We start from the raw sequence: 23,520 nt of genomic DNA, 5'->3' as shown, positions 1-23,520 counted from the left end.
AGTTTTATTGGGCAATTGAGGAAAGTAATTGTCTGCGTTATTCTGGCTGTGTGCAGCCGCTGTGTCATAAATGGGTGTCGGTTTTGGCGAGATGCACATATTTATTTAATATAACTATAATGGAGCATGTCTTAAAGTGCTGGCTACAGTCTGACATGGATTTCTCTTGGTTGCAACAGATAAGTGGTCTCTGGAATCAGGTGCAAGTCATCTTGCACTGTTCACCATTCTACACCTTCTGTAGTAAAAGCTATATGGCTAAATGTTTGTGGACATCTAATCATCACACAAACATTGTGCCAATGCACCCAAAGAAGAATTTGTGAGATTGGGTACTTAGGTTGGATGAGAAGATCTGGCTTGTCATTGGCATTCCAGTCCATCCCAAAGGTGTTCAGTAGGGTTGAGCTCTGTGCAGGACACTGAAGGTCCACCACACCAAACTGGTCACACAATGTCTTTACAGAGCTACTGTATCATTATACACGGGGTACATTTATGATTGGTCTTCCCCAAACTGGTAATATGAACTCCCACCCCATCATGGTCATTAATATGGAGTCCCACCTCATTATAGCCAATAATATGGACTCTCACCCCATCATAGCCAATAATATGGACTCTCACCCCATCATGGCCATTAATATGGAATCCCATCTTATCATGGCTATTAATATGGATTTCCCCTCCCCATAAAGGCCATTTTTATGGAGCTCCCCCCTATCATGGCCATTAATATGGCGTCTCACCTCATCATTAATATAGAGTCTCACCCTATCATGGCCATTAATATGGATTTCCCCTCCCCATGAAGGCCATTATTATGGAGCTCCACCCTATCATGACCATTAATATGGAGTCCCACCTCATCATGGCCATTAATATGGCTTCTCACCTCATCATTAATACGGAGTCTCACCCTATCATGGCCAATAATATGGATTTCCCCTCCCCATCAAGGCCATTATTATGGAACTCCACCCTATCATGGCCATTAATATGGAGTCCCACCTCATCATGGCTATTAATATGGCATCTCACCTCATCATTAATATGTAGTCTCTCCCTATCATGGCCATTAATATGGATTTCCCCTCTCCATCAAGGCCATTATTATGGAACTCCAGCCTATCATGACCATTAATATGGAATCTCACCCTATCATGGCCATTAATATGGATTTCCCCTCCCCATCAAGGCCATTATTATGGAACCCCAGCCTATCATGACCATTAATATGGAGTCCCACCTCATCATGGCCATTAATATGGCATCTCACCTCATCATTAATATGGAATCTCACCCATGGTCATTAATATGGAGTCTATGGGAATGTTTGACCGTTCTTCCAGAAGCACATTTGTGAGGTGAGGCACTGCTGTGGACAAGAAGGCCTGGCTCGCAGTCTCCGATCTAATTCATCCCAAAGGTGTTCTATGGGGTTGAGCTCAGGACTCTGTGCAGACCAGTCAAGTTCCTCCACCCCAAACTCGCTCATTGATGTCTTTATGGACCTTGCTTTGTGCACTGGTGCGCAGTCATGTTGGAACAGGAAGGGGCCATCCCCAAACTGTTCCCACAAAGTTGGGAGCAAGAATTTGTCCAAAATGTCTTGGTATGCTGATGCCTTAAAAGTTCCCTTCACTGTAACTAAGGGGTGAAGCCCAACCCCTGAAAAACTCCCCCACACCATAATCCCCCCTCCACCAAATGATTTGCAGAAAGCGAGGTCCATAAAGACATGGATGGGCAAGTTTGGGGTGGAGGAACATGACCGGCCTGCACAGAGTCCTGACCTCAACCCCATAGAACACCTTTGGGATGAATTAGATTGGAGACTTCTTGTCCACAACAGTGCCTCACCTCACAAATGCGCTTCTGGAAGAAGGGTCAAACATTCCCATAGACACTCCTAAACCTTGTGGACAGCCTTCCCAGAAGAGTTGAAGCTGTTATAGCTGCAAAGGGTGGGCCAACTCAATATTGAACCCTACGGACTAATACCTCGTACACACGTACCAATCGTCGGCCGAACGATCGGCCGTCTTTTGTCCGAGGGCTGTCGTGTCTGTTGAAAAGTGCAAAAGACTGCACACGAATCTTGTCGGCCAACAACAGCCGACTGCAGAAGTGATGTCATGTGATGGTTAACTTTCCCTGTGTTTTTTCTTTTCTGAGCATGCCCAGTCTTGCAAATCTGCTGTCTGTCGGCCGAAATCTGTACTGACTGGCGAACAATCGGCCGTTCTGGTGTCGGCATACAAAAATTTTAATGCTTGCACGACAGATTCTGTTCGGCCGAAAGTGCGCTGTCGGCTGTCGGAAGCATCATACTAACAAGCCTACAATCGGCCGATCGGTCGTCGGTCGAATCTTTTCGGCCGACAATCTGCACGTGTGTACGGGGCATAAGACTGGGATCCCATGAAAGTTCATGTGTGTGTAAAGGCAGGCGTCCCAATACTTTTGGCAATATAGTTTATATAGAAATTTAAAGACCCAACTGATACATTTCTTTACAACAGGCGGATCGCATCTCTGTATATGACAAATATACAAACGATTAAAAAGATAACAGTTACCATTTAACAAACAGTCTTTGAAAAGAAAGAAAACAATAGAAATAATTTGAAGCAGAGCAGGTAGAAATAGTCAGAGGAGGGGCATGAGAGAAAGGAAATATTGGAATTGGATATGCATGAGTGGTGATGAGATGGGGCACTGTAGACACATAAACATAAAATGAAATGGTGTCACAGTGCAGTAAACACAGCGTGCAATACGGGAGCGCACACACTTGAATGCGCGGCGCGGGGATCGCTCAGCACACCTGTACTTGTTGTACCTCTTTAGATAGGGAGTGGTGTTATGTTGCAGGACCTCTTTAATTGTGTTTTGCTTTCAGTGACAACAATCTTATTTTTCATGTAAGTAACCCTATTCAGCCAGGATAAATAAATAAGATAAATAAAGAGCAATTATGATTGCAGAATCCCAGCAGACCAAAGGTTTTTTTCCATTTCCACATAACAAAGAATTTGCCGGTTCTACAGACCCCCGAAGCATATTTATAATAAAACTTTGATAAAATAAACCCGCTTTGATCTCTCTTCTCGACCGCCATTTTTTTACCTTGTTGCGGTTTTTATAGATGGTTATTATGTATAGATGTAGTTTGAGTTGATAGTTAATAATGATTTTGTATTTTATATTTGATTTTATTTAAAGTGATGCTTAAAGCGGAACTCCACCCAAAAGGGGAGCTTCCACTCCTCCCCCCCTTTATCCTGGGCGCTGTGGTAAGATGTGGGGGTGCCACAAGATTTGGGGGGAGGGGATTTGTGTTAGGAGGGGGAATTTGGGGGCTGCAGGGGGTAAGTATTGTTCTAGGAGGAGAAATTGGGGGGGGGGGGGGCGGTTAAGAGTGGTGATTTACAGGGATTTGTGTTGGGAGGGGGAGGGGGGAAGAAGATTTGTGCAAGGTGGGGGGATTTGAAGTGGGGGGGGGAGGTGTGTACTGGCCTGGGTGAGTAAATCATAGGGGTAGAGGATTTGTGCTAGGAGTGGTCATTTCTATTTTTTTTTTTTTGAGGGGGGGGGGCATTTAAACTGGGGGGATTTGGGGGACAAAAATGTGTGCTAAGATGGGGGAATTTCAGCAGGGGGGCAGATTTGTACTGTCAGGAGGAGGAATTTATGCTTGGGGAGTAAGCATGCAGATTAATGCTCAGTGATTTTGTGGAGGGGATTTTTGCTCACATGCTCATATCTTGGGGGGCGGGAGGGGGGGGGGGACACAGTTCACCCTGGGCTCTAGATAATCTTGTACCGGTACTGCATGACATGTTAGGTACCAATCTACTCAGCGTAACATCATCTTTCATGTTATAGAAAATAATTGGGCTAACTTTACTGGTTTCTTATTTTTTTTAATTTAAAAAAAAGTGTATTTTTTTTTCTAAAAAAAAAAAAAAATATGTTTGCAAGACCGCTGCACAAATACGGTGTGACAAAGTATTGCAATGATCTCTATTTTATTCTCTAGGGTCTCTGCTAAAGAAAAAATATATAATGTTTTGGGGTTCCAAGTAATTTTTAAGCAAAAATTTCAGATTTTAACTTGAAAAGAACAAGTGCCAGAAATAGGCCTGGTCCTTAATTGGTTAATCAAAAAAATAACCAAGTTTTATTAGAAATACATTAAAAAACGACAAACATAGAAAAGCATTAAAAAAACACCCTCCGTCTACAAAGAGTCAACAGATACCCAATCCTATTGTATGGAGATAAAGACCCACAATGTATCATAAAGTGTGTTGAAGTCTAACAGTGGAGCAAAATGAGTGTCAATGTCGATCACCAAGAGGAGGCCCAATGTTGCTCCATACCTAAACATTTAACCACTGCAGCTCCGAAAGGTTTTACCCCCTTAATGACAAAGGCCAAATCCGGCCCTCCAGGCCATTTTATGTGGCCCTCGCACCTCTCCTGCAGCTGCAGGTGAGCTCCAGCCCTCCTCTGGTCCTCCTCCAGACCCTGTACTTTTTCCTTTCCAGCAATGCCTACAGCTTCTTCCCAGCAGCACAAGGGGGGGGGGGACTGTAATGTAAGGGAGGGTGGGGGACTCACTTTGTGGAGAGGCTCTTGTCATCTTATGTAAGGGTGGGGGATGCTCTGGACATCTAGTCTTAAAGATACAACTGGCCCTTTTGAAGGCAATCATAATGCTGATGTGGCCCGCAATTAGATTGAGTTTGACACCCCTGCTATAGAGGGATATGCTTTGCTCATATTTTGTGTCTGAGGTTTACAACCACTTTAATTATGGGCTAATTTCTGATTGGTCCTTTTGGGTAGTTTTCTATCACCACCGATCTTTGCCCCGCCTTTCCCGAATAAGCAGGAGCAGCACTTGCGCAGCGTTGGCAGGAAGTCAGAGTCAGGAGAGAGGCAGGCGGAGGGAGCAGCGGGTACCTGATGACGGTATCGGTGTCTGCCGCTTTGAAGCTATAGTACAAGGTCTGCTTGTGATAGAGTTGGAACACTGTGCCTAGCTTGGGGTTCTGGTCCCAGTTCTCAGGCACAATGTGGAAACCTAATAAAGGCAAACTTTCTGTGGCCATTTTGTCCTAAAAGAGAAGGATAAACAAAAATGTGAACATGTCAAGGCTCAAACGGTTTACAAATGTTAATAGGGCGCCATTTTAAAGGGGATTTCTTATTTCACTCATGGCACTGGAACCACCATATAGTAACTTCTATAAGTAAGTAAGCCTGGAAGGTCTATAAAGTGTATCGCTAGTTAGAATATTTTGTCCATTTAAGATATACAGTGCATCCATAAACTATTCACAGAGCTTCACTTTTTCCACATTTTGCTATGTTACAGCCTTATTCCAAAATGGATTAAATTCATTATTTTCCTCAAAATTCTACAAACAATCTCCCGTAATGAAAAAATCCCATGTACATAAGTATCACAGCCTTTGCCATGACACTCAAAATTGAGCTCAGGTGCATCCTGTTTCTACTGATCATCCTTGAGATGTTTCTACAACTTAAATGGAGTCCACCTGTGCAGGGCTGGCCCTACCATGGGTCCCACTGGGTCCATTGGACCCAGGCAGCCCTTTGAGAGGGGCAGCAAATTGATGCCCAAGATTTTTCTTTCCAGCAGTTTTGTGTGTCATCAGTTTATGGCGCGTTACTGGTGGCATTTCCCCATCTCATACTGCCGCCCATAGTGCAAACTGATGAGTATAAGGAGGCAAGGAGTCCCGTTTGGGGGACCTTCCTTATGTGATTGTGGGGTTCGCAATGATGTCAGACATTCAGAAGAGCAAAATAATACTGAAAAATCGAACATAATGGTATGTCATATAATTGTGCATGTAGACAAGGTGCTGTTGCATACAAATCTGACTTCCTGATAAATGTAATTTTAGTTTTAATTATCCTGATATAAAAAAATTGTGTGGGCCTTTTGGTGGGCGTGATTTTCTTTTTGGAGGGGCAGCATTTAATTTTTGGACCCAGGCAACACAATGTTTTGGGCCAGCCCTGCACCTGTGGTAAATTCAGTGGATTGCACGTGATTTGGAAAAGGACACACCTGTCTATATGAGGTCCCACAGTTAATAGTGCATGTCAGAGCACAAACCAAGCCAGGAAGTCCAAGTAATTGTCTGTAGACCTCCAAGACAGGATTGTACCGAGGCACAGATCTGGGGAAGGGTACAGAAAAATGTCTCCAGCATTGAAGGTCCCAATGAGCACAGCTCCATTATCCATTAATGGAAGAAGTTTGGAACCACCAGGACTCTTCCTAGAACAGGACATCCGGCCAAACTGAGCGATTGGGGGAGAAGGGCCTTAGTCAAGGAGGTGACCAAGAACCTGATGGTCACTCTGACAGAGCTCCAGCATTTCTCTGTGGAGAGAAGAGAACCTTCAAGAAGAACAACCGTCTCTGCAGCACTCCACCAATCAGGCCTGTATGGTCGTAGTGGCCAGATAGAAGTTACTCCTCTGTAAAAGGGACATGACAGCCCATCTGGAGTTTCCCAAAAGGCAGCTGAAGGACTCTCAGTCCATGAGAAACAAAATTCTTCGGTCTGATGAAACAAAGATTGAAATCTTTGGCCTGAATGGCAAGCGTCATGTCTGGAGGAAACCAGGCACCGCTCATCACCTGGCCAATACCATCCCTATAGTGAAGCATGGTGGTTGCAGCATCATGCTGTGGGGATGTTTTTTAGTGTCAGAAACTGGGAGACTAATCAGGATTGAGGGAAAGATGAATGCAGCAATGTACAGAGACATCTTTGATGAAAACCTGCTCTAGAGTGGTCTGGATCTCAGACTGGGGCAAAGGTTCATCTTCCAACAGGACAACGACCCTAAGCACACGGCCAAGATAACAAAGGAGTGGCTACGGGACAACTATGTGAATGTCCTTGAGTGACCCAGCCAGAGCCCAGACTTGAACCCCATTTAACATCTCTGGAGAGATCTGAAAATTGCTGTGCACCGACGCTCCCCATCCAACCTGATGGAACTTGAGAGGTCCTGCAAAGAAGAATGGGAGAAACTGCCCAAGAATAGGTGTGCCAAGCTTGTAGCATCATATTCAAAAAGAATTGAGGCTGTAATTGGTGCCAAAGGTGCTTCACCAAAGTATTGAGCAAAGGCTGTGATACTTATGTACATGGGATTTATTTTCGTAAAATTGTGAAAGATTTCAAACAAACGTCTTTCACGTTGGCACTATGGGGGATTGTTTGTAAAATTTTGATAAAAATAATAAATATTGGAATAAGGCTGTAACATAACAAAATTTGGAAAAAGTGAAGCACATTGAATACTTTCGGGATGCACTGTAGCAGAGAATGGTTGGAACCCTATCCAATACTTTTTTTCCCTGTGTACCACTGAGGAGATAGTCCATCATTTCCTGTCCTGGTGACACAACAGGAAGTAAGTGAATATCACCAAAATTAGGAAAATATGATTTTTTTATCCCCAGAATAAGTGTCTTGATTGGAACATTTTTCTTCTATTCCTGTTTTGGGGATAACCATACATTGAATTTCCCTTTGCTCTCTGTCTTGGTAACAATAGTCACCGGGATAAATTAAGCAAGTAAATCTCCGCAGTGGGGACACAGGCAGCAATGACAGCCTGACAGGGTTTCTAGCATTACACATTCCATCCAAAAAAAAAAAAAGAAAGTAGAGAAAGAAAACAGGTTTTGGATAGTGATCCAATTTTATATGCCAGCGTCATGAACTATGTTCACACTCATTTTGGGAGCCCGCACAAAATTGTGCACTTTCCCGACATGCACAGAAACGCCCTGCTCTTTAGCAGACGCGTGGCGGTGCCAGTCTGCTAGCATGTTCATTTTTGCGCCCGCTAAAATGCATGGCGCTGTAGTTTGGTGCGGCGCAATTTTGCAAAAGGGTCAGGGGCTTGCACGTTTCTCGCATGTAGGGAAGCCTATTGAAATTAGTAGGCTACCCTACATGCGACAAGCGGAAAAGTGTGCATGCTTCGGCGCACCTACATAGAAGAGAGAAATGGGTCTGACTGTATCAGTCTCATTTAGTAGACAATGCAATATATGGGCCATGTCAGATGGGCAATTTTGTAGCAGAGATTAATTGCTTCTACAAAATCGGTAATAACAGCAATGTGAAGCTAGTGGATTCATCCAGATTCTTTAGAGTCGTTGGCGATTTGGCGCTAATAAGCAATTTGTTGTTGTTACATTTTAAAGTTCACCCTTATACCAAAATCGCCCATGCATTCCAGCTTCCACAGTACATTAAAAACACTGCTCTGGTTTTGAAAAAAAAGAAGCCTGCCTGAAAAACTCTTATATGGGCAACCCATCCCCCCTCATCCTACCTAGATCGCACAATGCTCCACACATTGGGCGTGTGCCCCCTTCTTTGCAGGAATAAGCACTCTTACTTGTTCTAAACCCCATGCATGCTCAGTGCGCTCCTTCTCTCTTGTTGATTGTTGCAGCAGCAGCTGAGCTCAGCATTGTGCAGCCAAGGGAGCACACTGCGCGTCTGAGTTTTGAGCGAGCCAGATTGCTCATTCCAGCAAAGCTGGGGCGCACAGCCCTCGAATAGTGCATCCTGTCATCTAGACATCATGGGGGGTGGTAATGGCAGAAAGGTCCCCTACCTAGGAGATTTTGAACCTTGAATGGGAGAGGCCACACATAGCCTATACAATGGGGAAAATAATGATTTGATCCCCTACCGATTTTGTAGGTTTGCCCACTTACAAAGAAATTAAGGTTCTATAATGTTTATCATAGGTGTATTTTACATGATAGAGACAGAATATCAACCAAAAATACAGAAAAAAACACATGGTACAAATGTTATAAATTGGTTTGCAGTTCAGTAAAATAAGTATTTGATCCCCAAGCAAAACATGACTTAGCAGTTAGTGGAGAAACCCTTGTTGGCAAGCATAGAGGTAAGACATTTCTTGTAGCTGGTGACCAGGTTTGCACACATATCAGGAGGGATTTTGGTCAACTCTTTTCAAATCTTCTCTAAATCCTTAAGCTTTCTTGTCTATTGCTTGGCGACTCAAAGTTTTAACTCCCTCCATAATCTTTCTATAGGATTAAGGTCTGGAGACTGGCTAGACCACTCCATGACCTTAATGTGCTTCCTCTTGAGCCACTCCTTAGTTGCCTTGGCGGTATGTTTTGGGTCATTGTCATGCTGGAAGACCCATCCACGACCCATCTTCAGTGTTCTGGCTGAGGGAAGGTTCTCATCCAATGTTTTACAATACATGGCCCCGTGCATTGGCCACTCAATGTGGCAAAGTCGGCCTGTACCTTTAGCAGAGAAACAACCCCAAAGCATCATGTTTCCACCACCGTGCTTGACTGTAGTGATGGTGACTGTAGGGATGGTGTTCTTAGGGTCATAGTCAGCTTTTTTCTTCCTCTAAACACAGCAAGTCAAGTTAATGACAAAGAGCTCAATTTTGGTCTCATCTGACCACAGCACTTTCTCCCAATTCTTCTGTGAATTATTTAGATGTTCATTGGCAGCTTCAGATGGGCCTGTACATGTGCATTCTTGAGGAGGGGGACCTTACGTGCGCTGCAGAATTTCAATCCATGGCGACGTATTGTGTTACAATAGTTTGTTTGGTGACTGTGGTCCCAACCACCTTGAGATCATTCACAAGCTCCTCCTGTGTAGTTCTGGGCTGATCCCTCACTTTTCTCATGTTTATCCTTACCCCATATGGCGAAATCTTGCATAGAGCTCAAGACCGAGGGAGATTGATGGTTATTTTGTATTTCTTCCATTTAGGAATAATCCCTCCAACAGTTGTCTCCTTCTCACCAGACTTCTTTCTGATGGTGTTGTAGCCCATTCCAGCCTTGTGCAGGTCTACTATCTTGTCCCTGAAGTCCTTTGACAGCTCTTTGGTCTTGCCCTTGATGGTGGGGTTAAATGGAAGAAAGAGATTCCATGGACAGGTGACTTTATACACACAACGAGTTGTCGTTAGGAGCACCTTCTTACATTGACAGGCCTAGTCTGTTTACTGCAAGAGCACATACTGTAGCCCATCTGTGAGAGCCAGAATTATTGTTTGTTGGTAGGGGATCAAATGCTTATTTTACTCACTAAACTGCAACTCAATTTATAAAATTTTTATCATGTGTTTTTTCTGGATATTTGGTTGATATTCTGTCTCTACCATTTAAAATACACCTATGAACAACTATAGACCCTTCATTTCTTTGAAAATTAGCAAATTTATGAAATCTGCAGGGAATCAAATCATTATTTTCGCCACTATAGGTATGATGTTGAAAAGAAGATTTTTTTTTTAAACCTGAGCAGTATTTTTAATGTTATGAGGACTCTGGAATGCATGGGCAAGTGCGTTGTAAAAGTGAATTAACAATTTAAACTAGTGCTACAGCATTAGATTAGTGTACTCTACTACAAATCGCCATCCTTTAGCGAATTATAGATAGGCCATAGAGGTGAATGATGAGTGACAATCATTGGCGAGCCAGTCACTGACATAACACATTGCTCAGACTTCATCACTGACTAAGCTACAAATCTACAAATCATAGTGAGTTAGTGATTCAATAGAAGATAGCCAATGTTCATTAAAAAAAAAAAAAAAGAGGATTGCTGCAAATAAAATTTTCCATCTGACATGGCCCTTGGACCTAGTTTCAGATCAGATTTGTGCAAGAAAATTTCTGATTGGATGCTAGATGTCACTAAATGCCCTATTGAACAAGCCTGATTGTGTTACAACATTGTGAGATACAGGCAGTGTCTAATATATGGAAACACCTTTAAAGTGGACCAGGCACAAGGTGAGCCAAAGCAACATTTCAGCTTAGAACATGTGACCTGTTTAGCGCGGCATTTTGCACCTCACATCACAATCTACTGCCATGGAAATATGGGATTTAAAGAAAACTGGATCAAAGTGACTCCCCACCTTCAGCCAACATTTGCAATATTATTTTTATTATCATCATCAATTTATTTTTATTTTTCTTTGATTGTTGTTAGTTTTTTTCTGCCCTTTATAACTTTAAAACTAAATAATGTTGACTTTCACTGTCTTTGCACACAGGACACAACACATCTAAGAATACATACATCTCCAATTCACAAGGTAAACCCTTGTCATATCCAGGGGCAATGCAATCAATAAAAGACCTCTGCTAATACCCTGGTGCTCTGAAGGTGGGAAGCCACTTTTCATGTCATAATGTTCCAGAAATCCAATGGGGACAATGACCATGCAATGGGAAAGTAGCGTGAACAGTGGCGTTGCTCTTACCTCGCAGGCAGTGTAGGTATACAGTACTTTGCCTTTAATGACAAACCAGCGTTTCTTCCAGTACTTTTTGCCCTTTTTGCACCGGTGTAAGTAGCCGCTGATCGACGCGCTTTCACCGGCTGCTGCTGCCTGGGAAAAGAGGGAAGTGGATGTTATATTTGAGGTTGTTTGTTTTAAAGCTGTTTTACAGTTTTTCATACATTAGGGAACCTTATTTACGTAGTTACAGGGCTATAAAACAGAAAAAGTCAGATATTGGAAACAAGAGGTTTCTTTTTAACTAAAATTGTATACTGTTATTTACAATGCTTATAGATTACAGTGGGACAGGTTTATTGCTAAAGTTACAAAAACACCTTAAAGCTGGTAATACACAGACCGAAAATCGACATTTGGTCCGCGTGTACTGCTGTCTGTTCAAACAACTGGCTTCTGTTGAACAGTCAGCTGGAAAACCAGAATTCGATCAGTGCTTGCAGCCAATGGCTGAAAGTGCAGCTCTGTGTATTCTGGCGGTGGGGGAGTCCCCTGTCAGAATACAATAGCGAGGTAGGGGACATCCGGGCATCACACATCTCTAGTATTGATGCGAGGATCTGTTAGTTTTTTTTTTTCGTTCAACACGCTGGTTGAGCAAAAAAATACTGTTCAAACCCTTACCCTTCGCATTCCTCCCCTGTACATACTGCCCACTGTCATACCCTCCACATTCCTCTCCTGTATATACTGCCTACTGTCATACCCTCTTCCACTACTCTCCTGCACATACTGCCAGCTGTTAGGACCTCACTTTTTTCTTGCACATACTGCGCACTGTCATACCTTCTGCACTCTCCTGAACATACTGCCTGCTGTTATACCCTCTTCCACTCCTCTCCCATACATAATGCCCACTATCATACCCTCTTCCACTCCTCTCCGATACATAATGCCCACTGTCATATTCTCTTTCACTCCTCTTCCACACATAATGCCCACAGTCATACCCTCTTCCACTCCTCTCCCATACATAATGCCCACAGTCATACCCTCTTCAACTCCCCTCTCATACATAATGCCCAAAGTCATACCCTCTTCCACGCCTTTTCCATAGATAATACCCACTGTCATACCCTCTTCCACTCCTCTCTGATACATAATGCCCACTGTCATACCCTCTTCCACTCCTCTCCCATACATAATGCCCACAGTCATACCCTCTTCCACTCCTCCCCCATACATAATAACCACTGTCATACCCTCTTCCACTCCTCTCCCATACATAATGCCCACTGTCTTACCCTCTTCCACTCCTCTCCCATACATAATGCCCACAGTCACACCCTCTTCCACTCCTCTCCCATACATAATGCCCACAGTCATACCCTCTTCCACTCTGCTCCCATACATAATGTCTACTGTCATATCCTCTTCCACTCCTTTCCCATACATAATGCCCACTGTCAAACCCTCTTCCACTTCTCTCCCATACATAATGCCCACTGTCATACCCTCTTCCACTCCTCTCTGATACATAATGCCCACAGTCATACCATCTTCCACTCTGCTCCAATACATAATGTCCACTGTCATATCCTCTTCCACTCCTCTCCCATACATAATGCCCACTGTCATACCCTCTTCCACTCCTCTCCCGTACATAATGCCCACTGTTATACCCTCTTCCACTCCTCTCTGATACATAATGCCCAGTCATACCCTCTTCCACTCCTCTCCCATACATAATGCCCCTAGTCATACCCCCTTCCACTCCTTTTCCATAGATAATACCCACTGTCATACCCTCTTCCACTTCTCTCCCATACATAATGCCCACAGTCATACCCTCTTCCACTCCTCTCCCATACATAATGCCCACAGTCATACCCTCTTCAACTCCTCTCCCATACATAATGCCCACAGTCATACCCTCTTCCACTCCTTTTCCAAAGATAATACCCACTGTAATACCCTCTTCAACTCCTCTCTGATACATAATGCCCCCTGTCATACCCTCTTCTACTCCTTTCCCATACATAATGCCCAAAGTCATAACCTATTCCAACTCCTCTCCCATACATAATGCTCACAGTCATACCCTCTTCCACTCCTCTCCGATACATAATGCCCACAGGCATACCCTCTTCCACTCTGCTCCCATACATAATGCCAACTGTCATACCCTCTTCCACTCCTCTCTCATACATAAGGCCCACTGTCATACCCTCTTCCACTCTGTTCTTGTACATACCACCCACTGTCATGGCCCGCACACTCCTCTCTCGCATTTACTTCCTGTTACTATGCCCTCCATACTGCTCTCCCACACACATTGTTTGCTACAACCTTTCTTTAACAATGTTTGCAATATTACTTTTTCTACCCTTTCTAATTGGAAAGTTTAAGTGCAAAGTATGAAATGTGTTGTTGGTTGTGTACCAAACCCAGCCCTAATCAATCAGAGAAAACACATTTTACAGCATTATAAAATTGAGATATATGAGGACAGCTAATTTTCCATACAGGCTGGAGGACTGTGAAAGGAGTTTACATTTTATAATGCTGTAAGGTAGATTTATACATCACTTTCAAAGACTGTTTATCATATAATAATTGCTTTAAGCTTAGCACTGCAATCCATCCAGAGCTGAGACATTCACTTAGAGCCTGGCATTAGCTACAATGGCAGACATAGGGACCAGTGCCAAGGAATAATGTAGTCTCTCCCTGACTCTTATCATTGTTTCTCCATCAGAGTGCCTGTTCCCTTTCTCATGATTGCCCATGAACAAGGTGTGGCCATGTCAACTAGCTGCCATATGAAGTGACAACATCCATCCTGATCATACAGCTATTGCTTTTGGCTCTTTGGAGACCCCAATGGGCCTGCTTTGTCTTCTGAACAAAAACACTGGCTGAATATCTGCATCCCAATGCGCAGGGCTCTAGTTCATTTGGTGAACCCAGCACAATATTCTCCTAAACAGGGCCATGAATAAGGGGGTAACACCAATCCTCCTGTACGTGGCCCAGGCAGCAGGGTGAATCGGATGTGGGCAGGGAGGGTGATTGGCGTGGTAGGGTGGGGGGGGGGGGGGTCAATTACTGGAACTGACCTTCTGTATGGCTGTCTGTAGCAGCTAAAAGTTGGCATCTTCTCCGAAACCTCCTGCTAGTGCTGCAGAGAGAGCCATACAAAGGATTGGTTCCAGTTATTGGCCCCCACCACACTGATCACACCCTGTGAATCATACATACAGTATACTCTTCGCCCCAGGACCCCCTACCTCCAATGCTGCTGGCTTCCCTCCTCTACTTCCCACTGGAAGTTGCAAGCATACAAGAGAATCCTTCAGGATTGAGAGTGGGGGAAGGGTCTGGTAAATATGCCATATTTACCAGCCACTTTCTTTCCTGAATGAACACAATGAGTGATCGGTACCAATCACTCACTGTGTTCATTTATAACTGAAGCATAGTAAACTGTGTTTATTTGAGGCGGGGGGTACCTGTCAGGTTGGCTGTACAGTATGGGGCCCCGTAGTTTCTAACAGTTGCCCTGCTCCTAATACTCAGAAAATGCATGCCTGATCCTTCTAAATGCTGCATCAACATTCCCATGAAGATCTCTTTGGAACTCCCAGGCGGGAGTTGGTAGGCTTTTCAAAGGACTTCTCATATGTGCTTTTTAAATGGATTGTAAATACTGAAGATGGTCTCCAGACTAGCATGCACCACTAATATTTTAAAAATGTGTGAGTCTGAACTTGAGACTGGGTCAGAGTTAGGGTGGCAGCTCATCCCTTTGAACCAGGACACAGGTTCTGAGGCTAATATAATGCATATACAGCACCGAGTGAGTTTAATTACCACCTTAATAAACCACAGACCTGTGTAATTAATATGTGTCCTGGTTTAAAGGGATCAGGTGGCAACCCTAGTCAGAGTATGTGTTACCTTCGGGCAGCAATGGTCTTACCTCCATTAGAGCTGATGGGACTTTCTTATGCCTCTTGAAAGCTGACGGGTGGATGCTCTGAAACATTGATGTAAAGGTGCTTGTTGCGGATCTTGGCATTTGAGGTGAGGAATTTGCACTGGCTGTTGCAAGCTCTGCAAGACCAAAAAAAGCAACAATTTATGGGAAGACTCTCTTTTGTGTTGTGATACCCAAGTCCCACCACTAGGTGGAGATATAGCGCTAAAAAAAAAGAGATGCTGTTTTTTTGTGTTGGCTTACTTTGTCCCACCACGATGGAATACAGCGCTAACAAAAAGTGATACTATTGTCTTTTTTTTTTTTTTTTTTTTATAGTAGCTACATGTTGTCCGAATACTGGGCAGTAATTACTGAAACTGATTCAAAAAGTGATACTGTTGTCTTTTTTTTAATTTTTTTTTTATAGTAGCTACATGTTGTCCTAACACTGGGCAAGAATTACTGAAACTGATTAAAGTAGACCCCCCCCCCCTCTCCTTTAATAAAAGTGACAACAGCACTGCTACTTATAAAATCAATAAACTTTTTAACAGTTACTAGTTATCTTTCATATTTCTTGCAGTCTCTGTGGCCTGTTCTCCCTTAAAGTTGCCGGCGGTCGGCTTCCTCCCTGTTCTGTGATGGCCCAACTGTAATGCCTGCACCTGATCTCACGCATGCATCATTTAAGATCTGGCTCAGTTGTCTATTGAACAAAACAAACCGTGGCAGATCTCAAATGCTGGATGCAGGGCCATCTTTAACACAGCGCAAAAGGGGCAGCTGCCCCGGGCCCAATCAATGTTGGGGGACCCAAAGCAGCTGCCCCTTGAGCCCACGCTGCCCGCAAATAGTTGATAAGTGTATTCGGCAGGGCCCAAGGAAATGTTTGCCCATGGTCCAATCAAAATTAAAGGCGGCCCTGGCTGCATGCACACAAATCTCTCACATGCACCATACGACTGGTTTGGTATGCTCAATAGGAAACCAAGCCAGATCTGAAATGACGCACGTGTGTAGGATCTTGCGCACTTTGTTACTTTTTAATAACAAACCCCACTATATCTTGTACGACGCAAGTGAGATATCTTTCAAAGTAGCTGGTGATGTAGCCTTCCCAGGGTGCAGCTGTGAGGCTACAGGGCCGCTGAAAAGGGGGGACCACCAGTCCTCCTGTAGCCAGGCACACAGGGAGGCCCCAACTACATGGCTCTCTGCAGCAGCTGAAACCAGTTTGTCTCCCTCCTGCCAACTTTCAGCTGCTGCGGGGAAAGACACAGACACAGGGCATCGTTCCTGTAATTGGGGGATCCCCTTAGGGGATTTGGCTACAGGACCTTAGTTACTATTAGGGTCTATAGTTTTTATATTATGTCCATGTAACTATTGGCAATTTATTTCTCTTTTTTAATTGTATGTCATTTTTTGCATGAATACATTTTGATATTTTTTTATATATGTGCCTACAAAGTCCATGTTTTCACACCTAGTTCCAATATTCTCCATTAGGATGTGGCACATTTTTGTACCTTATGCATTCAGGTTGCCACCCCTGGTAATGCACAACCAAATCACTTCTATGACTTCTGGTTTTAGCCAAACTTGCCCTTCAACCAAACCCAAGCACTCCAGCCCAGAGTATGTAACACACAGCACAGCATACAATGATTAGGATTATGTAGCATGCCCTGTGTGGGTGGTTGGTGGTGTAAAAAGAAAAAATGCCTTGCTGTGCACGGTCCATGGGTGAAATAAATGCCCAGTATCTTTGGTCAGCAGGAGAAAAATTAAATGCCCTGCAGTTGGTGGGCAATGGGAGGAAAAATGGTTCCAGCATCCAGCTCTGGAACATCGGGGGGTCCAGGAGACCCTGGAATTTGTTCCTAATCCTGTGACAGTCCTGTTGAAATCAGGATGGTTGAGAGGCATGGCAGGTCAGCTAGTTATATCCTGTAACGTGTAAGCAGTCTTTAGCAGTCTCTTGTAACATAATAGCGGTCTATAATACGACAACCTCTTCAAATATCTCTTTATGGAAGAACAAACCTTTCTACTGTGTATACACCAATCCCTTACATGTGGCATCTCTTTTCTTGTATGAAAGCAGTCTCTTGTAGAGTTTGGTACTCAGAACAGAAGGTGATTCTGCAGCTGCACTCACCTCTTTTTCGGAGCTCCGCGTAGCAGCCGTTACAGACTTTGGACGGACGATCCTTTAGGTACTTCAAAGGGTATTTGTTTCTGGAGCAGCTGCGGCAAACAATCTGTCAAGAAAGAGACAGAAATCCAAAATCATTTTTTTTTTTTTTAACGGTTTGACCACTCAAACACTTAAAGCGGAGTTCCGGGCTCGGGAGTGAAATTTAGATAAAAATACCCCCGGGACAGTCAGGGTTAGTACATTCCACAATGGATGGCCTCTGGACTGTCCCGGGTCGCACTTACCTGCAAGAAGAAATACTTACCTTGAAAATTTCTTCTCCAGTGCTGCCATCTCAGGTGTGGGCAGCTGAATCCAGCGCGTCCTCTTCTGCGTCCTCTTCTGCATCCTCTTCCGTGTCCTCTTCTCCCAGAATGCGCCTGCACCGGTCCCGCTCGTCACTTCCGGTGTGGGCGCGTCATCCCTGCACAGCTTCTGGGCATGCACAGAAGCTGTTTAGTAGGGAATGATGCGCCTGCACCGGAAGTGACGAGCGGGGCCGGTGCAGGCGCATTGATTCCTGGGAGCGATGACATTCACCTCCCAGGAATCATTGCAAGGAGGAAGTGACGGCGCGGCCCGCGGCCGCAGAGGGAGGAAGTGGAAGGAAGGTGAGTATATTTTCTTCAATAACAAGGTAAGTAAACAAAAAAAAGAATCACGATTATCCATTTCTTTTTCAGGTGACACTCAGCAAGCGGATGGCCCAAAATTTTGTCGATTTTGAGGCCGGAACTCTGCTTTAAAGCGAAACTCCACCCAAAAAGGGAAGCTCCACTTGTCTGCCTCCTCCCCTCCCCCTCCGCTGCCACATTTGGCACCTTTTGAGGGGAAGGGGGTACCTGATTTTGACAGGTGCCCGCTCCCACTTCCCGCTGATTTCATTGCGACAAACTCAGCCCAGACCCCCTCCTTCTTCCCATGCAGGGGGCCCATTCACAGAGCGCAGCGAGCTTTGCACATGTGCAGTAGGGGAATCGGCTGTGAAGCCGCAAGGCTTCACTACCAGTTTCCATTAGTGGAGATGGCAGCGGCAGCACCCAATAGCCGCTGGAATCCTGGACAGGTAAGTGTAAGTAATATTTAAAGTCAGCAGCTACAGTATTTGTAGCTGCTGACTTTTATTTCTTTCTGAAGGAGCCTGGAGCTCCTCCTTAACCACTTCCTGACCGTCAGCAGTACGTATACTGTGGCAGGTCGGCTGTGTCCCGCGAAACGATGTACCTGTACATCGCATCAGGGCTGGTACAAGGGGTGGGCAGAAGGGACAGCTGCCATGGGTGCAATAGTTTATTGCAGGGATAGGGGTGCCCGGATCCTAACCCTAAGGGAAAGGGGGGGGCGCAGTTTGGCATCTTCGCCCTGGACGCTGGATGACCTTGTTCCCGTCACTGCGTCGCATCGTGGGACCACTCGTGTGGGTGCACTCAACCCGCGATCGCTCCCTGTGGAGACAGAATGGCAGTCTGCCTTTGTAAACATAGCAGACCATTGTTCTGTCAGCAATGAACACAGGGATCCTCCTATTTAGGAACACAGGTCCCTGTGTGCATTCCATAAGTACACCCTCCCCATCCACAGAGTTAGAAATCAACCCCTAGGGACACATTTAACCCTTTGATTGCCCCTGGTGTTAACCCCTTCCCTGCCAGTGTCATTATTACAGCAACAGTGCAAATTTTTTAGCACTGAATACTGTAGTAATGTCACTGGTCCCCACAAAAGTGTCAAAAATGTCAGTTAGGGGTCCGATCTGTCCACCGCAATGTCGCAGTCCCGCTAAAAATCTCTGGTCGCCGCCATTACTAGTAAAAAAATATAAATAAATAAAAATTACATAAATCTTTCCCCTAGTTTGTAGACGCGATAACTTTTCCGTAAACCAATCAATATACACTTATTGGGATTGGCATAATACAAATTGGCCTACAATTATGAAAACATTTGATTTTTCATTTTTTTTTTCTTTTATTGGGAATGTTATAAAGCAGAAAGTGAAAAATACAGTTTTTTTTCAAAATTGTCGCTATTTTTTTGTTTATAACGCAAAAAATAAAAACCACAGAGGTGATCAAATACCACCAAATGAAAGCTCTATTTGTGGGAAAAAAAGGACATCAATTTTATTTGGGTACAGCATCGCACGACCACGCAATTGTCAGTGAAAATAACGCAGTGCTGAATCACAAAAAATAGCCTGGTCATTAAGGGGGAAAATCTTCCTGTCCAGAAGTGGTTAAGAAAAGAGCAACTTGAACCTGTACTCAGGGATGACAAAACAATGCCTGTGCTATGGTAATGTGACAAAATATCATGGAAGCCGGCAGTCCCTGTACAGCAGAGCTCAGGCTGGAAGGGGGAGAAGCAGCAAAAAAAGTCAATCAGTTGTGCTGCAGTGCTCATTTGCTAAGAGCATGCTGATAGGAGGAAAGAACAGTGTGATAGAGAGATCAGTCCATCAGTCTGCTGCTTCTCTTTTCACTGTGCAGTCATAGACTGAGGGAGGGACAAGACCTGTAAGTGTAACTTAACTGCAGCAAAGAAAAACAAGGTCTCTTGCCCTGCCAGGCAGGACTGTGCTGTGCGGCAGAGCTGTGTAAATCTCAGGACTGGATGGATAGAAATATAAGACCTTTAGCAGGTCCCATAGACCTATTTCATCTGTGTGTTGGAGCTCAACTTTAGCATAATCCATAACTCTAAAAAGCATTTCAAGGCAGAAACTGGAAGCATTTGGTGTGTTCTTAAAACAATCCAGTAACCGGGAAATCTCCAGGCAGGATGAAGATGTCCCCTCTGTTGAAGAATGCAGCAGACAACCACAAGCTCACCTTGCCACAGGCGTGACAGTGATGGCGTCTCAGCGTCAGCGTAAAGTCACTGCTGCAGTTCATACACATCATGGCATGGGACATGTGCACCACGCTGGGCGGCCTCTCTCCCAGACTCATCCCCAGCCTTTCCCGCACCTGAAAAGACAAAAATCAGAGCCCTTTCATACACAAATCTTCTGTGCATAGATATTGATTGCCATATAACCACAAAATGTGTTCTGCCTGTTTTTAGGTGATGCCACATATATATTTATTTATGTACATTATATATATTAGATGTATTCTCAATATATTTTACAACTATGTAGCAATGCAGAAATGCTAGAACCAGAGGAAGAAGACACCCCTGGAGGGAGAAGAACCGGAAGGAGAAGTCATCACCGGAGGGAGAAGAACCGGAGGGCGAAGACATGACCGGAGGGAGAAGAACCGAAGGGCGAAGACATGACCGGAGGGAAAAGAACCGGAGGGAGAAGACATGACCGGAGGGAGAAGAACCGGAGGGAGAAGACATGACCGGAGGGAGAAGAACCAGAAGGAGAAGACATCACCGGAGAAAGAAGACAGGGGACATTCTTCATTTTTAATAAAGGACTTTGTCAAAAATCTGTGTACAGTTTTTATTTATTTTTGACACTTTTTTGGGGTGAATGAGCAGAGGTACAATGTTCCCCATACTCATTCACATAGGGAGGAGGGCTAGGATCTGGGGGCCCCCTTGTTAAGGGTGGCCTTCAGATTCTGATAAGCCCCCTGTCCTCTGACCCCCACAACCACCGTCCAGGGTTGTCAGGAAGAGGCCCTTGTCCCCCACTTTTTTTTTTTTTTTGTCGTGGAGCATCCCCCTCAAGATTCATTCCAGACTCCAAGGACTTGGTATTGTTAGATCAAAGTCGGATGCTGTTCATTAAAGTCGAATGGAAGTCGGACATGAAGCCATAAGGCAAGGTCGGATTGGAGGTAGTACAACTTCCATGCAACTTCAATGAACAGCATCGGACTTTGATCGGATGGAAGTCGGACATGAATTCGTAGTCGAATTCAAAAGTCGGATCCAAAGTCGGATCAACCTCTATGTCGGGGCAGTGTGAACCCGGCCTCAAAGTCTGATTGCTACATCTTGGAAGGTTATCAACAGCCCCTTACAATAGACCCCTGGTGCCCAACCTGTGGCCAAGGGGCCACATGCGGCCCCTGAAGCCCCAGCATAAAATAGTCTGTGTTTTCCTTCCCTACCTAACTCAGGCCAGTGAAGGAAAAATATTCTTTATAACTCTTGGCTTCTTGTAGCTTAATTGTTTACTTTCTTTTTTTCACAGTATCTTACTTTTTTTGTAGCATCCATCCCTTTTTACTTATAATTTTCTTCTGTTCTTTTATAATGGATCTTGCTGAAAGAATTATCAATGTAGCACAAGTTGATTTTAAGGGGGTTGTAGGAAGCACAAATGCAGAAGCTTGGTTTGTAAAGGGGCTGTAATAGCAGTGATTTCTTGCAGTTTTATATAATGTGTCTACAGTCTATGGCTGTCTCTTAAAGTAAGTCCTCCAACATCTATAGCATGTCTGCAGTCTCCAACTGTTTCTTGTATCAGGAGCCTAGTCCCTGACTTCTTTGACCATCTCCTGTAGTATGTCTGCAGTCTATGACCATCCCCTGTTGCATGTCTGCAGTCTCTGGCCATCCCCTGTTGCATGTCTGCAGTCTCTGACCATCCCCTGATGCATGTCTGCAGTCTCTGACCATCCCCTGATGCATGTCTGCAGTCTCTGACCATCCCCTGATGCATGTCTGCAGTCTCTGACCATCCCCTGTTGCATGTCTGCAGTCTTTGACCATCCCCTGATGCATGTCTGCAGTCTCTGACCATCCCCTGATGCATGTCCGCAGTCTCTGACCATCCCCTGTTGCATGTCCGCAGTCTCTGACCATCCTCTGTCGCATGTCTGCAGTCTCTGACCACCTTTTGTACCATATCTACAGTCTCTGACCATCTCTTGTACAATGAACACATACTTGCCAAATGTCCCGTTTTTTTTCCGGGACAGTCCCGGCAAATAGGAGCCTGTCCCGGGCAATTTACATTGTCCCGGCAATGTACTTATTTACACTTTGCACTTTATTTATATTTCCATATTACATTTTTTGTTTGGTCACACCTGAGCACATTTCACACATTTGAATTGCAGGGAATTGTGATGAGAATTTTAAACTTTAGGCAGAAGTAGTGCAGCTGAATGGGAGAATTATTCCAACTCTGATACTTTGGCCTCAAGTTTGAAATTCCCTTCAATTTCCTGTAATTCTCTCTATATTGAGTAGACCCTATAATCTGATGATGAGTAGGCGGAGAATAATTATGTGGAATGGGTGGAGCTTCAGGGAAGTGGGTGTGGTAAGTAATTAATAGCTGTGCTGCAAAGTGTCCCTGGCAATTTTTTTCAAATGTTGGCAATTATGTGAACATATAAGAAAATTTGGTGAAGGAAATATGAACTTTATAGGCACTGGTATCTTCTTTTATAAAAATATTTTATTGATTGACATTTCAAACCAAAATTCCCCAAATTGAGGAAATGACAAAAACAAAGACAGTTCCACTCGTGCGACACTAGAATATTGGACGATTCATGTAGCCAGATTGCCCTACATGTTTCGCTTGAGTGGTGAAGCTTCCTCTGTAGCAACTGGTACATATCATTCTATATGAAGCCACTTGTAAATTCAAAGCGGGCCAAGCCAGTAAATAAAAAAGGTAAATGAAACAAATTATAACGAGGGAACTTTGTGGTTGGTGGTTCTCCCCATACGGAGGATACTTTGTTTGGAATGATCCAATCTTGATTCTTCTTCCGGCCCCATATATACTTCTCTGTGCCAGTGTGACCCCTTTTGGCCCGTCGAATCCTCTCTATATATGGTCATAGTGCCGCTTGTGGCAAGTCAGCTATACCTTCTTGAGTCCTTAGAGCCGGTTCACACTATGGCGATGCGACTTAGGGGGCGACCTGTGAAGTCGCGTGCAGCGCGACTTCGGCGCGACTTGCACGGACTTCATAAAATTAATGTCTATGAAAGTCGCTCCAGGTCGCCCCAAAGTAGTACAGGAACCTTTTTCTAAGTCGGAGTGACTTGTGTCGCTCCTATTAGAACCTTTCCT

At 44.3% G+C, this 23,520-nt stretch overlaps 1 protein-coding gene across 1 annotated transcript in view; it reads right to left on the bottom strand.

Annotated features, from left to right (window-relative positions):
• The window catches only part of FGD5 (FYVE, RhoGEF and PH domain containing 5), a 247,396-nt gene that overhangs the window by 713 nt on the left and 223,163 nt on the right, over window positions 1-23,520 (bottom strand). The window contains exons 16-20 of the mRNA XM_082265544.1: window positions 20,357-20,494; window positions 17,487-17,589; window positions 15,326-15,459; window positions 11,368-11,496; window positions 4,975-5,129 (exon numbers count right to left, since the gene is read on the bottom strand). Coding sequence (XP_082121670.1) covers window positions 4,975-5,129; window positions 11,368-11,496; window positions 15,326-15,459; window positions 17,487-17,589; window positions 20,357-20,494 — 659 coding nt within the window. The remainder of the gene's footprint in view (window positions 1-4,974; window positions 5,130-11,367; window positions 11,497-15,325; window positions 15,460-17,486; window positions 17,590-20,356; window positions 20,495-23,520) is intronic.

The sequence above is a fragment of the Pelophylax lessonae genome, assembly GCF_965119305.1.
Source record: "Pelophylax lessonae genome assembly, chromosome: 8".
NCBI lineage: Eukaryota > Metazoa > Chordata > Amphibia > Anura > Ranidae > Pelophylax > Pelophylax lessonae.
The sequence above is the reverse complement of the archived record's forward strand: the minus strand, read 5'-3'. Positions and strand labels throughout refer to the sequence as shown.